Below are 20945 nucleotides of genomic sequence, written 5' to 3' on the forward strand. Positions count from 1 at the left end.
TAAAAAGGACACAATTGCACCACATTTCCGCCATGGTCTGACCACTTATAAATGACCTAAGGCTAAAAACCGCCAAAGAGAAGATTCAGATAGCTGGCTTTGTTCATGCTGCTTTGGTGATCTGAGGCTTGGTCCTGCTTTTTGAACAGTGAATTTTCTTATTTGGGATGGTGGCATCCTCACGGAGGTGGATCTAATCCATGATGGTATCACCATGTTGCATAAAGAGCACATCCCATTCCTGCAGAGCCTTACTGGCTTCATTGGTCATTCATCCCCTCTGTAGAAAGAGTGTAAAACTCCTCTGTTTAAGTTGTTCTGGTATTTTAATGGTACACAATAACATCAATGCAATACTCAGTATGTGTTCAATACATGTGCAATACTATATTTACATTGTATGCCTATGTCCCTTACAGTTTTCATTTTTAGTTGTGGTTTCTAGTGGTTGAAGGTTACAATACTAGCTTACTGCCAATCTGTATATACATGTACCTTTGTTATAAGTTTTCTTCAAATTGATCTCTAAGTGTTGGTGCTGCTGTAACAAGTGAATTTCCCCACTGTGGGATCAATAAAGTCTGTTCTATTCTATTCCTGACTCCGCCTTCTCGCACAGTCGGTAGAGAAAGACAGGAGACACACCGGGGTGTTAATAGCAGCACTTAGATCAGAATGACCAAGTGGAGATAGAGCAGTCGTTTGCATATAGTAGTACCAAAATTTTATCAGCACACACTTCTGTAGTGAACCTTTGTTCACGTCTGTGTGCACTAGGTGAGAACAAAGTTTCTGTGAGAAATGTCAGTCATCCCACCTACCTTATGCCTCCGTGCTGTCATGGTGGTGGTCACAGAACTGAGCTGGGGAGTAGGTGTGAAGTGAGGACTACATGCAAATAGAAAATACTGCTGTCACTCTTTGGGTCTGTGTGTTTGCTCACATTACAGGACTGGTGCAATACAGATCATTAAAGCTCTCAGTTTTAGTTTGAATTTTATTTCAATAAATGCAACTGTGCAACTTATAGTAAAGACCACATTTTATGGTGTTGAGTTAGTTTTGGTGTGTGGTTAGATTAGTGTCTGTTTCCTCATAAAATAACTTCCTTATTTTGATTTGAGTCTTTGACAGAGGTGTGACTAATGGGCCATTCCCATCTGTACCTGGTTGGCCCTGCCCGGATAGCTCCAGTCGGCCCCAGTCTGGCCCGGTTGATTCCACACATCCTTGCTTAGGTATGCAAGGAATGCAGTCAGAGACATTTTCAGCTTCCAGGTAATCAGCATGATAATGAATGATAATGAATTGAGTATGCCTTAAGCCCATGTGGGCTGATTCGAACCACCAATCAGAGGCTTGCTCTAATGGAAGGTGTGAATTTGCTGTCAGCAGTGGGTGTGTTGGCCCTGGTCAGCCTGAAGCAGACCACCTCAGAAAGGGCTGAAAAACAGTCTTGTCGCACCCTGAAAAAAGGCAGGCCACCAAGATATGTTAGAAAGCTATGTTATCCGGGCCGGGCCGACCAGGTACAGATGGGAATGGCCCATAAGTCACTGTTTGGCAAGTCACAAGTAAATCACAAGTCTTTCCAGTCAAGTTTCAATTAAAATCCAAGTCAAAGACAACCAAGTATCAGTTATTAAAGTGGTGTAAAAACCTTAATGTCTTCATTTTTATAAAATTTGTAAAAATAGTTTCACTCGTAGGTCGCCATTGTCGTTAGTGTTGCAATGCACTCTTCAATCAATCAATCAGATTTTATTTATAAAGCGCTTTTCAAACAAAGTGCTACTCAAAGTGCTTTACAAAATGACCCCAGGTTCCCAAAACAGGTTAAAAACATTAACAGACATAGGCAAGCACACACACACAGACACACACACACACACACACACACACACACACACACACAGACTCACACACACACACAAGTAAAAATTATATTTGGCTGAGTCCAGATGAGCCAAGTAAGGTAAGGCAAGGAAACGCCATCAGAGGAGCCATCTGCCCCGGCAGCATCAGGTCTTCCACACTAAGTCAGGGCGCTCAGTGGAGGGGGAGCATAGTTCCCCACCTATAGAGCACCCAGGAAGCTACAGTCGACCACCGCTCCCGGGGCAGAGGGCCCCTACAGAGGAAACACTGGATTAAAATAAGTAAAAATGTAATAAAAGATCTAATATAAATGACAAAAGTTAGAAAATAAATGGTAAATGGCCTGTATTAGCGCACACTGCGTCGCCTACAGGTTGTGCAGAACAGCGCTGCCAGGTTCCTGACTGGGACCAGGAAACGGGACCACATCAGTCCGGTTCTGGCCTCTCTGCACTGGCTTCCGATTTGCTATCGCTCACAATTCAAAATCCTCGTCTTTGTTTATCATTTCTTCCAGGGTGGTGGTCCCCCCTATCTAGCCACACTCCTGAAAAGACACTCCCCATCACGCGCTCTGCGCTCCTCTGACCAAGGCCTGCTCGCTGTCCCTCGGTCTAGGTGTCGTACCCGTGGGGACCGGGCTTTCTCAGTCCTAGCACCGTTACTCTGGAACCAGTTGCCACCCTCAGTTAGGCTGTCCCCTTCTCTGCCAGTCTTTAAGAATCACCTAAAAACACATCTCCTCCGCTTGGCGTTTCCAGAACATGTTTGATTTTGGCCCTCTTTTATGTTGTATCCATTCCACAGTTTTCATTGGTACACTCAATCCATCCACTCAATCCAAATGTATTTCACACATTTGTCCTTTACCAGAATGTTTCATCTATCTTGTAATTTCCATTTTGTATTTTGTAATTTGTATTTTGTAATTTGAATTTCTTTTATTGTTGATTTATTCAATATATTTACATACAACTGTACAATGTTCAGCGCTTTGGGCTTCCTGACAGGGTTGCGGAAGGCGCTTTATAAATAAAGCTTTGATTGATTGATTGATTGATTGATTTGATATAACGCCTTCTAGAGTTCTTGAAACCCCCCAAGGCGCTTTACAACACATTCAGTCATTCACCCATTCACACACACATTCACACACTGGTGGGGATGAGCTACAATGTAGCCACAGCCGCCCTGGGGCGCACTGACAGAGGCGAGGCTGCCGAGCACTGGCGCCACCGGTCCCTCCGACCACCACCAGCAGGCAATGTGGGTTAAGTGTCTTGCCCAAGGACACAACGACAGCGACAGACTGAGCGGGGCTCGAACCAGCAACCTTCCGATTACGGGGCGAGCACTTAACTCCTGTGCCACCGTCGCAATAAATAAAATCATATAGACAGTAAAATAATAATATTAAATAATAAAACTGTGCTAAAATAAAATCATATAAAACATGCAAAGCAAGTAATAAAATATAATCATGTAAAACGAGGAATAAAACTGTAGTAAATATTTAGATAATAGCTAACCTAAAAAGATGTGTCTTGAGTCTTGACTTAAAAACATGAACGTTCTCTACGGCCCTGAGGTCCTCTGGCAGCTCGTTCCAGAGGCGAGGGCCATAACACTGGAAGGACGCCTTGCCGTGAGTGTGTCCTGACTTTAGGGATGACCAGGAGACGCCTGCCAGAGGAGCGCAGAGGCTGTGAGGGTTCATATTGTAAAAGCAGTTCTGAGAGATAAGAAGGCCCAAGACCGTTAAGACACTTAAAAACCATTAGAAGAACCTTAAAATGGATCCTGAAACATACGGGGAGCCAATGCAATGATTCTAAAACTGGTGTAATGTGCTCCTGCCTCCTGGTCTTCATCAGGACACGTGCTGCCGAATTTTGTAGAAGTTGTAAGCCTGAGATGCTCTTTTTAGGAAGACCAGAAAGTAGGGCATTGCAGTAGTCTATTCTACTGGTGATAAAAGCATGCATCAGCATCTCCGTATTGGCCCGAGAGAGAATGGGGCGGACTCTGGCGATGTTCTTTAGATGATAAAAACCTATTTTTGTGATGTTTTTAAAGTGTGGAATAAAAGTCAGCTCAGAGTCAAAAATCACACCCAGGTTCTTCACTTGTTCAGATGGATTAAAAGACAGAGATTGTAATTTCGGTAAAAGCTTCTCTCTCTGGGCCTCAGGACCAATGACTAAAACTTCAGTTTTGTCCTGGTTGAGCTGGAGAAAGTTCTCTGCCATCCAGGATTCAATGTCTAAAATACAGTTAAAAAGTGCATCCATTGACCGAGAGTCATCAGGAGACACGGAGATGTACAACTGTGTATCATCAGCATAACTGTGAAGGTTAACCCCGTGTCTCCTGATGACTCCGCCAAGAGGGAGCATATGAAGATTAAAAAGCACTGGGCCTAAAATTGAACCCTGGGGCACACCACATGTAATCCCATGGACCCTAGAGGAACAGGTATCCAAACTCACCATGAAAGTCCTGTCTGTGAGGTAGGATGTGAACCATCTATGTACAGCACCAGAGAGGCCGATCTGTTGTAAACGAGTTAAAAGAATAGTGTGGTCTGCTGTTTCAAAGGCAGCACTTAGATCCAGTAGGACCAACACTGTCAACTTCTGTTTATCATAATTTACTCTAAAATCATTTAAAATCTTCAGAAGAGCCGTCTCGGTGCTGTGGTTCACCCTAAAACCAGACTGAAATTTCTCTAGGACATTATTAGTGTTTATAAAATCATTTAGTTGATTTAAAACCAACTTTTCTAAAATTTTGCTTAAAAATGGTAAGTTGGATACCGGTCGATAATTGTTTAATTAATTAAAATCTAAATTGCTCTTCTTCAACAGGGGCCTCACAACCGCCCTTTTAAAGGCAGCAGGAAAGACCCCTGTCTGAAGGGAGCAATTCATCAGGGTTCAAATCTCATCACTAAAAGATCCATAAAATTGTTTAAAGAACGAAGTTGGAACTGGGTCCAGAACACATGCGGTGGGTCTCACTGAGGAGAAAACTTTATTAAGAGTCTCAGCTTCTACCAGGACAAACCTGTCCAGTGTTTCCTCTGGTATAGACACACATCCAGATTTATCTAAGACCGCATTACTTATGGAGGATAAAATATTCCGTCTGATGGTGTCTACCTTCCCTTTGAAGTGGGCTGCAAACTCCTCACAGAGTGCTTCTGAGTGGGTTTTCTGAAGTGAATTGGAGGTACGGTTTAAAATGTTGTTTATGGTGGAAAAAAGTATTCTGGGATTGTTTATTGTCTAGAATGAGTTTGGAAAGGTATGCGTGTCTTGAATTTCTCACTGCGTTATTATATGATTTAAGTAGCTCTGTATATATTTGAGGATTTATAGTTGTTTTGTTCTTTCTCCGTCTCCGCTCTGCAACCCTGCAATTTCTCTTTAGTTTCATTTGATTTTCATTTCTCCACGGTGAAACACGTTTTGAATATAGACTTTTGATTTTAAGTGGAGCGAGCAGGTCGAGAGCGGATTTCAGTCTACTGTTAAAATCATTGACAGTAAAATCACAAGAGGCAGTTACCGGAGTGGGAGGGATCTTTCTAAAGACTTCAAGAAAACCTGCAGCCACTTCAGGGGTGAGATGACGCTTCCTTACAGTTCTCACAGAGGGTTCCAGCTGGATAAAACTGGTGTTGCTAAAAAAATACACAGTAGTGATCAGAAACAGCCAAATCAATAACAGAGGACACACTGGTGGACAGGCCATACGTGATGACTAAGTCCAGGGTGTGTCCTCTGTTGTGAGTTGGCTGTGTGACATGTTGACTAAAATTCATATAACTCAGAATATTTAAAAACTCCTTTGAAAAAGGATCAGAAGGATTATCTATATGTAGATTCAAATCACCAGCTAAACTGATCCTTTCAAAGCAGTTGTGCAGGATTGATAAAAACTCTGAAAATTCTTGAATAAAAATGGCACTCTGCTTACACTGAAAAAAAAAATCTGTGCTCCTGACATAAAAAAGTTATAGACAGTGGTTCCACAAAACAAAGTTAAGTCCCATTAACATGGCACTTTCATGTTTTTTGAAATACTTTTATTCAAGTGTAATTAATATGACTTTTTAACATCCGTAAAATAAAGTATTTTTAGGTTTAATTAACATGAAATATTCATGTTTCGGAGCATATTTTTTTATATGGGAGGAACCTGATTTTTTTAAGTTTATAAAATAAATCATTTTTAGGTTTGATCAACATGAGATTTTTCATGTTTTATATATATTTTTTAAGTGTGAGGAATATGATTTTTTCAACTTCATAATACAAATATTTTTTATGTTAAAAAACACAATTTTCAGCTATCTTATACAAACCACATTTTGTATTGATAGGATAATCAATAACAAATTACATGATTAATCATCTGCACAATTGTTTTATTTGAATTTACAAATACAATTCCATACTTGTGGTACAATTAAAGAAACATAACTCCAGTGCATTCAACAGTATTGTGAGTTTAACAATTTGCTTTACAATCACAAACTGAGTATACAGAATGATGTAAAAAAACAACCACATTTAAACATTTGTCTGTAGCCAAAAGCAGAGTACTCCCACAACCTGGTAGTTATTGATATTAAAGGTGGATACTGGAAACTTTAGTCCGGAACTCGAATAAACATACCCACTCTTGAACAGTTTAAATTACACACAGCAAACTGAAATCTTAATCTATTACTTCTGATTATCAAGAACACTTTATATTCAAGAATACCTTAGGAAAAAAATAATCTCATTTTTTTAATTAACGATATCCAAACAAAATTGGCCTTTATTTGGCTAAATTGGACAACTATCCAAATCACAGAGGACTATTTGGTCTTACCCTTTTTGCAAATACTTCCTTCATAAAAAACATGAACTAACTGATTAGTCACAAAAGGAGCTCATTTTCACAAGTCACACCAAAGTTTCATTACTGGCAAACCTTCTGAATTGAGAAATTACTTACAAAAAAACCTGTCAACAGGAAGCAAGTTAAAAGATCACAAAAGGTAACACCATCTCACAAGCTAAATTTTTTTCCAGGAAACCCAAGAAATTTACAAAAAATTACTGTGTTACTAATGTATTAATATATTTGTAATGTATTACTGTGGAAAGAGTTGCCTGCATTAACAAACAAAAAACTTACATGTTAGCCTAGCCTTCTCTTCTTTGTATTTGGCATTTCCACGCTGCAGCTTTATCTCTGTGTTGAAGGAAAACTGGAATGTTAAAGATAGTGGGCCAGAATGTCCTGGAAACTGATGAGCTGGATGCATCCGATTCGTTTGAGGCAAGAATATCCATGTCAACACAACCACTTAAAAGAAGGGATGTTTCAGCAACACAAGTATTTAAGTCATTTGCTGAAGTGCCGGGGAATTCAGAGTCTGTAAAGGAATTCCCTGTCGTGGATATAATTCGAATTGTCCCTCTGTCCTGGACTTCATCCATGGAAGTAATGTTCATAAACTCATTGCTGAATAATGGATCCATAAATTAAAGTCTGATCGCATGTTTTAGGCCACGTTGCTTCTGAATCTCATTGACTCCCACTAAATTGTAGAAGAAAAATTGTGAATGAGAGAATAAGTCTGTAGAAAACAGAGCAGGAAATTGACCCCTAAAGGCTGGAAAATTCTTTAGGTTACATTAGTAAAAACATCTAACTCGCAGAGTCTATTTTTGAGAAGTTGGACTTTCTTTGAAAGAGTGCTTCCTTCGAGCTCCATCACTAGTTTCTGCAGGACTTCAAATGTGTACTTCAAACTGGGAGGGTAGTTCAGGTTCAGTGCATAGATGAGTCCAAATAGCACAGCTGTAGCTAATGCTATGTTATCCAGGTCTTGGAATACTATTTGGCCTTCGAGCACAATCCCAATGTCTTCTGCTGTATTGGTCAGTACACTTCTCACCACATAGATTCCCAGGGTAGTCTCCTCAATGGACGTCTGGAGGTAGTCCTCATCTGCGGCCTGAGGAATGCAAATAAGTATTCAATGAAGGCTTTAAAATATTTGACAAATAATTATTTTATGAACTATAAACAAAGCATGGAGAACAGTTTCATTAAGACCCACTCCAATGAAAATCTTTTTTTGCCTGTTCTTAGCTTGTTCTTGTAGCATTTTTTATGGCAGAGGAATTAAATTAAGCTGAAAATAAATAAATAAATAAATGCTTGCTTAGTATGAGGATTGCTGTAAAGTCAGTGACTTGATGCAATTTGCTGGGTTCCTTATACAGGAAACATTTTTTCTGATTGGCTTAATGAACTGACCTGTACTGGAATGTTTACTGTGTGAAGTGCCTTGAGATGACTCTTGTCATGATTTGGCACTTTTTAAATAAAATTGATTTGAATTGAATAAATAAATAAATAAATAAAAATTTTAAAAATTCATAAAATAGCATTTTTTTAGTATGCATCTGAATTGCTGTGCATCTGTAGCAGACCACAAAAGGCAGACTAAAACTGCTGGTGTTTGTGAAGTCACATTCACCCTGGGCGGAGCCTAAACCATTCCTGCCCACTCAGGCTCTGAGGAAAGGTTATCAAAGTTCCAAAGGCTTCGCCCACAACCCTGAAGCAATTGAAGGTCAAGATCAAATAGCCAACGAGGCATACAGGAAGAAGCTGTAGAACAAACTACAGAGGAACAATATCAGAGATGTCTGGTCAGGGATGAAGAAGATCACAGGCTTCATACAGAGGAAGGATTGCACAGATGGCAGCCTGGACACAGCCAATGAACTGAACAAGTTCTTCAATAGGTTCAGTTCAGGAACAAACCCAGCATCCTCCTCTCCTGTCCCCAGCCAATCAGACATCCCATCCTCCTCTGACTCACCATTTTCCTGTCACAGGCCAGCTCTTTTCTTCTCTAACTCAGTCATAGACTCCTCTGGTTTGGAGCTGAGCTATCTAGTTTTTCGGAAAAAAGGCTGTAAACACTTTCTCTCTCACATTTTATTTTCTGTTGACTTGCATTTTTTCCCATTACAAATCTTTTTTGCATATTTACCTGTATGCATTTTGTTTTTACTGCTCAGTTTAATGCTGTGGCTGTGTAAAAAGTAAAACGTTTCTTAATTTACTATATGGCTACCGTTACACCACAATACACTGAAATTGAATGAAATTATGTCCCGTTTATCAGATTTCTTTTTCCTACCCATGTCCATCCACTATTAAGCACATGGATGAACACATTACTAAATCCCTAACTCAGTGTAAATGCCTATCTTCTTGACTCAGTGTTTTCCTTACATAGGCGTAGCCGTGGCGGGCCGCCACGGCTGAAATCCCACCACCGTTTTGATTTTTTCATAATTTTTTTAATATTTTGCTCCATCTCCCAAAGAAGCAGCGGGAACTACTGAGTGCTTGTGATCACAGCCGGCAGGCAGAAAGGAGGAGGAGAAAGGGCAGGGTGGTTACAGCTAGGGATGAGCGTTCGGATAAAGCATTTTTGACGAATACGAGCATGAAACGAGTGTAAAACTCATAAATATCTGTAATCGTGCTGAAGGAAAATCCTCATTGGGTAACTGACGGTCTTCACGCTCTGTGATTGGCCAGTCACATAGAGCGCCCGCCCCTCCCTACACACATAACTCTGCAGCCAAGAGCTCAGTCAGCTCGACCCAGGCATCCACGCGCACACACAGACAGTAACGGATCTCTTCGCTGTCTCTGTCATTTCTTCAGAACTCCCTACATTTTCTTCAGCTCGCCTTTTTCAGTTCAATATTTAAAGTTACTTTTTCCGTAACGTACGTGGTGCATTTGACAAGACAGAGCTGAAAACGGCTCGTGCATGCGTCAGCCACTGCCTCCTCTCTAGTCTGGTTTTTTTTAAATTATTTTAACTCTCTCCCTCTCTCTCTCTCACACACACCTTAATCAACATTGTTTTGTTTAACTGTGTGGGGGGGAAATGCCAACAGCGTTAGGAAAAAATCAGTGTAATCAAATTAAAATAAAAAGTTGTGTCTATTTCTAGTACTTAATATTTTCTAGTTCCTACTGCATGAGTTCAGATGTATTAATCCATGCACTTAAATATTTATGTTTTGATTTTACTGAAAAACTTGTTCTGTACTAGTTTCTTTACTATTGTGATCATAAATATTTAATCTCAGTTCTGAGGCTGCTCTGTAAATAGTTTTCAAATAAACAACCGTTTATGAATAAACAACTTCAGATCAATCCATATCAATTTCAGACTTAAAATAATGTATTGATGTAATCTGCACCCACTAATTTCCAAATAATAAATAAGAGGTGCATTCATCTGTGTGTCTCCTCTGATCTGCATTAGTGATATTTTCAGCACCAGAACAATGAAGAAAAACAGATTCCTGAGTTTATGTTAGTAATTTTATTTATTAGGTGCATCTGCCCTGTTCTATTTTTCTCTGAAATGAGATCAAATCAGTGCTTCTATGGGTTGTCTCCTCTCTGCACTAGAAACATGTACTTTATTATAATGTTCACTGTAAAGCATCTTGATGTTCTTAACAAATAAATTACATCAAAGATATTGGTCAATAACGCCAAATATGTAAATTTGTGTTTCAGTCATTTTTATACTGGCTTAAAAATACTTCATTAAGTCTACTAAGCAGGGGTGTAGAAGGTGTTTAACAGGACCAGTCCAGTAATGATCTTGGACCTAAATAAAGGGGGCAGAAAGTCAAATAAAGGGGGGCAGAAGGAGATGTTTTTCCAGACACCAAGCCAAAAATTAAATGCCAACACCCTCCTGCAAAGTGTGTCACTGAGAGTTTAAAACAGAAATTATTCTTGTGCAAATATTGGTGTATTCACCTTTAATACTAGTTATTAAAATATAGCAGTTGCTGGATTGGTGCAGTTCAAAGTTGAGTGCATCAAATAAAACAATATTAACATAAAGGTGAGATGTGTCATAATCCCCCCCCCCCCCCCCCCCCACAGCTGGAACAATTCCCAGGGGAAACACTGTGACTAATGGAATTAAATGGAACATCCACCCAATACTCACTGCAAACTCTCTCACAAGGTTGTCAGGGTCCTCATTGAGGTACACACAAAGTGCCTTGATGATACATTCCCGTCCCAAGTCCACATCATCTTCATTCTAGTTGAGGTTGATAGAAAATAATTTTTAAAAAATCTGAAATCCAAAACACAATAATAAAACAAATAAGCAATCTTACTTGAGCCACAGGTTCCATCATTTTCAGAAGTCTCTGTCCAATCTGTCCTCCACGTTTCTCAAACAGTTTCTGAAGCTTGGCAGATACCACATCCAACTGTGACAGGAATCTGGACTGCAGTGGTATTGTGGTAATCCGCTTGAATTCAGCGTTTATCTACAAAAGTTTGTGGGAAAGGAGAGGACACAAAAATGCATTGTAAACGTCAGAACCAAACTTTCAGTTTGTGATATGACAGAAAGCCGCAACTACTACATTAAAAACATGAGAACTTTAATATGTAGAATACTATTTAAAAATGTCAAATTTTTAATGTCGGGATGTCCTATGCTTCATGTCCTATTATTATATAGAAATTTACATGGTCTCTAAACCTTGAAAAAAAATCAAACTGAAGTCATGACTGACCTCATTTATGTCAAATAGTGCAGGCCATCTAGCTTTAACGTCCTGAACCATGGGCGTGTCCCGAACCACCTCGAGTCTTCTGTATGCGAATGACCTTTCCATTTTCTTCCTCACAACATCCCTGTTGTTTTTCTTCTTGATGTCCAAAAGAAGTGATATTCTCAGGCTCTCCAGGCTTTGGTCGGTCTCTCCAGCTGGGTAAGGTGGGCAGTAGTTGACCTCACAACGGCGTGGTCTTTTGATTCCAGAAGCAGCTGATTGTCCCGCAGATTTGTTTTTCGCAGAGTTCACCACAACTTCAGGGCATCCCAGCTTTCTTAACTGGGTGCGATACATTGCAAGCTTGTTCTTTAAGCTGACTTTCCAACCTGCATATCCTGTTATGGATCCTCTCTCAGAAAGACAGGGGTGTTTGGCAATAAGTGCTTCACCCACAGAATTAAACTCTTTATCAGTGACATAAACTTTAAAACGAACAATTTCTTGAGTCAGACATTCCAGAATGTTGTGCTTCAGTTTTAGATCAGGAATAAGGAATGTTCCATCTTCTTTGTATTTGGCATTTCCACGCTGCAGCTTTATCTCTGTCGAAGGAAAACTGTGGAATGTTAAAGATAGTGGGCCAGAATGTCCTGGAAACTGATGAGCTGGATGCATCCGATTCGTTTGAGGCAAGAATATCCATGTCAACACAACCACTTAAAAGAAGGGATGTTTCAGCAACACAAGTATTTAAGTCATTTGCTGAAGTGCCGGGGAATTCAGAGTCTGTAAAGGAATTCCCTGTCGTGGATATAATTCGAATTGTCCCTCTGTCCTGGACTTCATCCATGGAAGTAATGTTCATAAACTCATTGCTGAATAATGGATCCATAAATTGAAGTCTGATCGCATGTTTCAGGCCACATTGTCTCTGAACCTCATTGACAAGTTCTGTCACAGACTCTGGAAGTCCATCAAGGAAAGTCAACCTTTGACAAGTGTTGTCGTCCAAGATCACTTTCAGTACAGCCTGGCCTGTCATTGTGACTCTCAATCTGTGAAGCAGATGTCATAAAAATGTTGTTTTAAAGTTAAAGAAGTAAAATAAAAATAAAACATTTGAATGGCTACATATAATGTAATTAATAAACATGTAACATAAAAAACAGAATGTTGAGCTAAACTGACGGCAACTGGACTTTTCTTCTCATTTTGTTTCCGACCCGAGAGGCTTCTTCAGTTCTGAGAGGACTGAGCTGGGAGGGTCAGATATTGACCCTTTGCACCGACGTCACCTAATCACGTGGGCCCACCATGCTGGACGGCAAAAGAATGTAAACAGTGAGCGACACGAGTAATAAACAAAGGGAAAAGTAGAGCCTGAAATTGTTTTTGCGATCAAAACGAAAACAAAACTCCTCCAGCATTCCTTCAACTAGTTCATGCCCAGTTCAGTTATCAGAAGAAGTAGCGCATCTAGCGGTATGCTAACTAGCTTACCAACGTTAGCTTACGTTCTCTCTGCAGCTGTTCACCGATGTAAACATGTTGCTGACTTTGCCTAAATTCACCCCGCTGGATTTATAACTTTATGTTATAAACAGCGTTTCACTTTACACCAAAGCTGATTGTTAAAAAGTCCGGATCCCTACCAGCTTCTGTTGCTGGTGGTGTTACCGGGTTCAGCTGCTGCTCTCACACCGGAATAAGAAGATCTCTGAATGCTGACGCTCATATAAATAAATAACGGAATTTTAACACACGTAATCATACACCAGAGCTTTAATATTGTTAATATTTATCTCACTTTACACTACAGGGGACGGCGCGCATCCTCCGTGGTGAAATACCCATCCATCAGGATGGTAGAAACGCATCACATTTATCCCTGTCCCCATCTTCCTTGTGAAATAAATGAATGTTAATCTTACCCAGTAAAAACATGTTCGCTGCTAATCTGAGGCCTGCTAGTCTGCTCGATTGATCGCTGCAGTTCAGCTCCATCCTCAGTCTCCATCAAAGTTATTAAAAAAACAAAACGAGTTGAGTTTACGTCCTTGTCTGTTAGCGCAGCCAACCACGCAGCAAGCTTAAAACCATTTTACTGTCAAATCAACTAAATAAAAGCGATAAAAGGCTGCAAACTGGCTTGTTTTGACTAGCTTCACTGGCGTTTCAATGGGTGTAAATGGTCTTTTTGACATCCATCATGGTGAAGGGGGCGGTCACAAGTGGCGTGACGTCACATGCAAAGGGTTAATACTGGTCTAAAAGTAAGGGTTGTTAAGTTTGCTGATGAAGCTCTCCTCCTAACCAGCCTTAACAACCTTAATTTTTAGACTCCTCATCCAGTCTTCTCAAAACTGAAGAAGCCTGTTGGATCAGAGACAACGCGTTTAAAATGAGAAAAGTCCAGTTCCCTTCATTTAAACTCAACATTACCAAGTCCTGGGTAAATGAGAACCTACATCAAAGTACAAAAGATTAGTATATTTCTAACTTTCTGCATTTTTACCATTCAACACCAAAAACGTAAAATCTGCCATTATATATAAACACAAATTCTGATTTGATTGGGCCAGAAAAGAACCTTTAATTGCTTTTTCATCAATTGTATTCTTATGTTTTCTAATCCTATGTGATCGCTTATGTTTGCAATGTAACTACTATTTTCAATTGGAATAAAAATAACTGAAGAGATATACTTAGAAGAATTTGGTAAACTTCTTCATAAACAAAAGGTTTTGTCAGAACCAATCGTCTACTACCAATACAATTACACTGACATTTAAGCACTCCAAGTTGCCTCAGCAAAGGATGTAAGACACTGGCTGTTGGGGAAAACATTTTTTTAACTCCTAAAAGCCATCCCATCACATGACACTTCACATTTTTACCAACCTTTGAAAATGATATGCCTTTTGAGGCTCACCATCCGGGTTTGTCCAACCGTGTATGCAGCTAGTGGATAAGCATCAGCAAGTTCATTGATGGACAAAAACTGGACCTCTCTTGAAGGTGACAAGCTCAGCTCAAAGGCTCTGTAGTGTTCAATGTACCATCCACACAACAGTTCCACAAAGACGAATAAGTTTTCTTTAACTATGCTTAACTGGAGAATTTCTCCAAACGTGATGACCCCAAAAGCTGATCCTACAGCCACTATCATACCTTTGTCATATGAAATACCCTTAAAAGTGACATTGTTTGCCATGTGAATTTCTAGGATATTGGGGTATTTTGCTTTTAGGGCTTGAGAAACCTTTTCTGACAATATGTGAACTGGAACTGTGGATGCATTTGATACTTCCAATGCCAAATTACTGTAAGATGGTGAGTTAATGTGGAAAGCAATCATCATCTGATGTTTAGAAGCTAAAGTTAATGGGACATTTTTAAAACAACTGCTGTGCTTTACAACTTGCTTAAAAAAACAATGCTTTGCTTCAAATCGTAGAGTCCAGACAGCTGACAAAGGACCAAAACACCGGATCATTTGAGGGTAATGCTCTAGATAGTGATGCTTTGGTAGTAGTCTGTCATTGGGGAATAACTCTTCATACCGCTGCCTATGTTCGATGATTTTGCTTTCAAGGTAAGTGATCGATTCGTCGTTGTGTGCAGGGGAAACAGCCAAATCCACAATATCTTTCAGATCCATTAAAATCAGCCATGCAGGCTCCTGTTCTGGTACACAATGTCCAACAAGAAATGAAAGCAATCTCAGAAAAGTCCAATTTTCATGGACGTTGCCTCCAATAGTTTTCCGGACACAAATATTCTGAGGCAAAATATGAGGCTTGTTTGTTTTGTCTGACCACTTATATGGAAATGATAAAATAGCTTTATTAAGGTCATCCAAACTAAAGAACTTTTTCGCTATTAGTGTCCCCAGACAATTTGCCAATTCAACTGGTACAACACCCTCAAACAGGTCGTGAGCAATGTCGGGGGGATAACCAGTCACTACATTAAAATGCACTAAGTTTTTTGTGAAAATACAAGCTCTCTTTACTCCTAAACAGTGGGAGTTGCTTTGAGATGCTATATTTACATGTTCACTGTGAAGTTCTTTGGATCTGACTTGAAAATCACCAGATGCAACACAGTTATGCCTTATCTCAGACTTTTTAGCAACACAAAAGCGACAGAAGTAGTCACCAGAAAAATTTTCAATGAAGCCAGCAATGCCGTGGGCCCCCAAATTATCAGCGATAACACTATGAACTGTTCCTTTAAGTGATTTACCCAATAATGGGACATAGACCCCGTCCTCTTCTAGAGTTTTAAGATCTTTCAAAAGGGGTTCAAGAACTTTTCCATAACCATATGTTTTTACATCAACTGTTTTGCAAAGCACAGCCAGATATATAGATGACAAATGAGAATGAGAACCTGGTGGCAGGTTTGCTAGTATCCAATAGACTGCACAAATTTTGTGTGTTTTTCTAGAAGTACCCAAAGGGTTGCAGGTTTCAAAATCATCCACATACAATTAAAGCAAAATTCGTAATTCTTCAGAATTTAAGAAAGCATTTTGCTTGAAATAAATGCCATCTTTAATTGACCTATATTGAAAAACTTGATCAACCTCTGTTTTGTCTTCTCCGGTATGATTTTTTAAAACCTTGTCTAGAATAACTTTTTGATTCAAGATTTGCTGCAACGATTTTAACAGTGGAATATACTGAAAGGACCGTTTCTTTTTACTGTCAAGAATGTAAGAAACTGGTTCCACAACTCCAAAATTTTCCTTGAAGTATCTTTTACGTAGATAAGAAGTGCTGAGAATTCCACCCTTTTCTAAAAATTTTGCCACAGGGTGTGAGTTTATAGATGCGTTAATTTCTGCAACAGCAGAGTCTTCAACTTCAATGTCATACTTTTTCAAGATGTCTTGTACAAAATGTCTCGATAGAGGGATTGATAAATCAGTTAGAAGGTAATGTATTTCTTGCAAAAATTCATCTATAGCTGTACCTGGGCAATGGACTAAATACTCCAACTTTAGAAGGGCTGCAGCAAGCTGCTTCTCAACTGCACCTTGTAGACCTTGAACTTGACCACTAGCTGGACTTTCTTCTACACTCCATTCTTCTTGGTCTGGAATTGGCAAATTATCTGATGACAAAGAAGCTAACACATGTGACTTAACAACACCAGGTTTAAAATCAGTTAGGGTATGAGGTGTATGTCTGCGATTTTTATGGGATTTAAAAGTTCCATATATACATGTTTCAAATGAACAACCAGCAAACATACAACTAATATTTTCATTCTTTCTTAAGTGAGCAGCTATATGAACAAAATATTCTTTTTCATTTGCCAAACTTTTTGATGAACATATATGGCAATTGAACAAACATAGCTCTTTTGGATTTTGATTTGTTTGTGAAGAGTGTTCTCTACTTTGATGAATTAATAATGCATTCCATGTCTTAAATTTACATGGACAATCAAAGTGTGTGCACGGATAACTGTTGCTTCGTCCAAAATGTGGGTGTTTAAGTTTATAATGATGTAGCAGAGCAAGTCTACCTTCAACTGACACTAGACATTCCTTACATTTCCACATGCACTAAAAGAGATAAAAAGAAAAAAAAACATCACAATTAGTACACCTGTTCATGTAAATAAAAAAACAAAAATCAATGACAAAAAAATCTCCAAGTTGGTATAATATATAAAAAAGAAACTTACCACTGCTACAGAGCCTTCACGTGGTGTGGTTCAAAGTTATATACTGTACACAAGACTCTGCAGGTCAAGAAATCCTTTTTTCTGTTTCTGGAAGGGAAATCAAATAATAATAGTCAGATTAAGTAAACAAAGTAGGCAAATCAATCCTACCAGCAGAGGACAAATTTACCCCAACAACTTTTAAAGGAATGGGGTGATTTTTATTGTTGATGTTCCAATATAATATGCAGCGTTTTTCCTGGCTCAGAGACAGAGGTGGTACCATCCTGACCATGCGCCAGCACATGCATACTCTGTGCATTCAACTGCCTCAAATTTTTAAAGGCAAAATATTATAAAAGACTCAATAATATGCATTAGATTGGTGTTTAGTTCCCTTTTTCCCATCTGATATTTGTAGTTAAAAATATTTTTAAATATTTGACCTACATTTCAGTGACATTTTAGGTTTGTATTAATAACACTCATCTTAGCCAAAATAACACATACATTTATCCAGTAAAATATAATGCTTTTCATTAACATGCACTTGTATTAGAAATGGTAATAACATTTAATTTCTGCTGCTAATAATGTAATGGTGGCATGTCTATTATGTACGGGTTAGTGTTAGGGGGGTGTTCTGTTTTGCCTTGGCCCCCAAAATTCCTTGAAACAGCCCTGGGTGTGCGACTGAGTTTTGAAGGTGATCTGAATTGTATCAGATGTATAAATATTACATGTGTATAACTTATTGTTTTATACTGGTAAAAGCGTGTACTGGAGATAAATCTACCTACATTTTACTTTCAAGCTTTGTTTTTATTGAACTATTTTCACATCCTGTCTGGCTCTCATCTTCCTGCATCTCTTCTAAACTCTCTAGAAAAACTGCTGCCTGGATTCTTACTTTTTCACCTCTGTTACTTTTAAACTACGCAAATTGTTATGTAAATAAGAAAATTAGAAACAGACAATTAAAAAAGCAGCTCCTTTCAATATTTTATTTATTGCTATTTTTTTTTTCTTTTTGGTTAGATTTTTCTGTTTATTTTTTATTTATTTTTGTTTATTAGTTAATTATTTCCGGTTCAGTTACTTTCTTTGTGAACCTTAATAGTTGAGTGTTACCCACTTTTCAAATACACTTTAGAGTATAATGTCTGATCTATTGGACCCTTTTTAAAGAGATTTGGCATACAAAATAATTTCTTTTTTAAAATTAGGGGCACACTTTGACTATGACCGTTTTATGACCGTTTTTTTTTGTACAGCCTATGCACAAAAAATACAACCAGCATACTATTAAGAGCAGATAAGGTAGGACTACATCTACAAGTAAGATTGAATATTATATTCTGTTATTTAATCATTCATAAAAATTATGTAACTTTTTATTTACCTATCAAAACATTGATAACGCCATTAACTATTACTCTGTCACCAACTTATATTAATTTACTTACTTATAATTATCCCTAAAATGCTGAAAACTGTCACGTGAAGTGGCTTGTGTAAGCCTCACATATGTGCAAGCTGCCCTGTGACCGAGCTAGCACCTGCTTCAGAGCCTGACTCGTCAAAACACAACAGAACCACGTCTCGGTGTGTCCTTCCTCAGCCGCTTCATTCAAACTGAGAACGGTTCAGAAGACGTTTTACCAGAGAAAGAGACACTGCAGAAACGCAATTCAGGATTGTCAACCATATGCTCGTCATTTGTTGAAAGAATGTAAAGCATAACACCAACGACCCTTAAGTTACAAAGCGCAAGCAAAACAAATTCATTAGTGGACACTAAAGGTGTATAAAACAGAGGATGGTAAAATCAACCGTTTTACCTTTAATCAAGAATTACTCCACTTGTGCCTGCACCACAGACTTGCCTCTCAAGCTAGTCTGCATAGCTGTGCAACGCGCTCGCGCCGGTCCCTCCCACGAAGAGGGGTGGGGGTGGGGATAAAGAAGTAAAAAAATGGCGGGCTTGGCCTCCTTATTCCCCTAAAGAGGGACTTAAACGAAGCCTTTTGCTAGATATTTTTGGTGTTTTTTTTTTTAATTTTGGAGCGGGGAGGGGGGATCTTGCTTTAAAGGGAAATCAACACGATAGTATAAGTCTGCCGCAAAAACTAAACCGTGAAATACCAAGGGGCGGCTGATGTGTTTTAATCCTCCACACTTTAAAATTGTAATGGCACCAGGCATTAAATTGGCTAAAATTACTCAGGAGTCGAACACAAAAGCACACACACATACACACACACACACACACACACACAAAATCGGCATGAGTAAAATCATGACAGAGCAGGACAGTTTCATATTTAGCTAGCTTAAAAAGCTATCTTTAAACAAACTTGAAAATGCTTGTTTTACTATTATATTCTACTAGGTTATAAAAAAATTATATATAACATTTATTGGTTAACATCCGAGAACAACAATATACTTAATTTGAATAAATTTAACAATAGACTTACCGTGTTCAGCAAAGAGCCCTTTCCCCAACGACACAGAAAATGGCGGATGAAATGAGCAAGCAGCAAGTGTTATAGCATTAAGTGTTTTAAACGTCACTCCTCGAAGGGGGCGGAGTGTACTCCGAAACATGATCCGAACATGTTGTTTCAACATGAAAATTAAATTTACATCTAACAACATCAAGGAATATGTTATGTGTTTAAGACTTTGTTATGTTAAAGCAAGAAACAAAAAAGAATCATGTTAGCTTTGTAAAATATTTACATGTCAAGATCACAATCCCATTTCCCCCTTTTTATCAGTGTAGGAGGCGATAAACTGTGACATATAAAATCTGAGAGCTAAAAACTGCTGCTGTATATACGAAAGTGGTAAAATTATCAAATAAAACTGGTTTGGCAGAAAGTATTGATGAACTAATAAAAGCAGTACCGCCTCCCCTTTTGCTACTCCTCGTTGAAAAATAAAAATAAAAATCTGGCGGAGAGGCCTCTGTGAGAACAACAGGTGCATCTGAACTCAGCCATGTTTCTGTTAAAAGCAGACAGCGAAGATTACGATCTAAAATCAGGTCATTTATTAAAAACGTTTTGTTCAGCAGAGAACGAACATTTAAAAGAGCCATATTAATAGTAACAGGTGAAGGAGTGACTGTATTAACTGAAGGTTGGACTTTTGGTAACTGTTGTAGATTACTGGGGTTGATTTTGTTAGGTTTATGATTGTTTGTCCGCTCTCTGCTGATAATAACAGGTATGAATGAGGTATGGCAAGGTCCGAGTCCGATATGTGATTTGCTGTTAAAATCAGGGCTGGGTTGGTAGGAGCAGGGACCAGCTACACATCAGGAAGTGGGAGCAGATGAGGCCAGTGGAGTAGACGGGGGGGTCGTGGACAAGCCAGGCTCATGGTTAGAGTACGGGTCCCCTGTCTATTTAGGTGAAGCCCATCTGCTCCAAACAGGTGTCTCCTGCCCCAGAAAATGTTAAAATTGTCTATAAAACCAACATTACGGATCACGGTGGCAGAGGAAAGCCAGGTGTTTAATGATAAAAGTCTGCTAAAATGGCCGATTCCTCTGCCCATGGTGGGAGTGTGGCCAGAGATAAAAACAGACAGATGCATAGTTCTTAAAAGATTAAAAAGGTGAATAAAATCACGCTTGAGGAGCTCTAACTGCTGCTTACGGATGTCACTGGTACCAGCGTGGATGATGATTCTACTCACTGTTGTGTGTTTCTGGATGAGGTCTGGGATGTGTCCTGCAAT

At 39.0% G+C, this 20945-nt stretch overlaps 1 protein-coding gene across 4 annotated transcripts; it reads right to left on the minus strand.

The window, feature by feature from the left end:
• Positions 1-6289: 6289 nt before the first annotated feature.
• On the minus strand, positions 6290-19742 carry LOC139061606 (uncharacterized). Of its 4 annotated transcripts, none has more exons than XM_070550281.1 (8): positions 19676-19742; positions 17217-17303; positions 17055-17094; positions 14418-16619; positions 11535-12571; positions 11127-11282; positions 10952-11047; positions 6290-7897 (listed from the first exon to the last, which is right to left on the minus strand). In XM_070550281.1, the coding sequence occupies exons 5-8, from the start codon at positions 12189-12191 to the stop codon at positions 7565-7567; spliced, it is 1242 nt and encodes a 413-aa protein (XP_070406382.1). In that variant the 5' UTR covers positions 12192-12571; positions 14418-16619; positions 17055-17094; positions 17217-17303; positions 19676-19742; the 3' UTR covers positions 6290-7564. The 4 variants fall into 4 exon arrangements, with proteins under 4 accessions (XP_070406382.1, XP_070406385.1, XP_070406384.1 ...); XM_070550284.1 differs by having other exon boundaries at positions 14418-14477; positions 16497-17094; XM_070550283.1 differs by having other exon boundaries at positions 16497-17094.
• Between the last annotated feature and the right edge of the window lie 1203 nt (positions 19743-20945).

The sequence above is a fragment of the Nothobranchius furzeri genome, chromosome 4 (assembly GCF_043380555.1).
Source record: "Nothobranchius furzeri strain GRZ-AD chromosome 4, NfurGRZ-RIMD1, whole genome shotgun sequence".
In the NCBI taxonomy this organism is placed as follows: domain Eukaryota; kingdom Metazoa; phylum Chordata; class Actinopteri; order Cyprinodontiformes; family Nothobranchiidae; genus Nothobranchius; species Nothobranchius furzeri.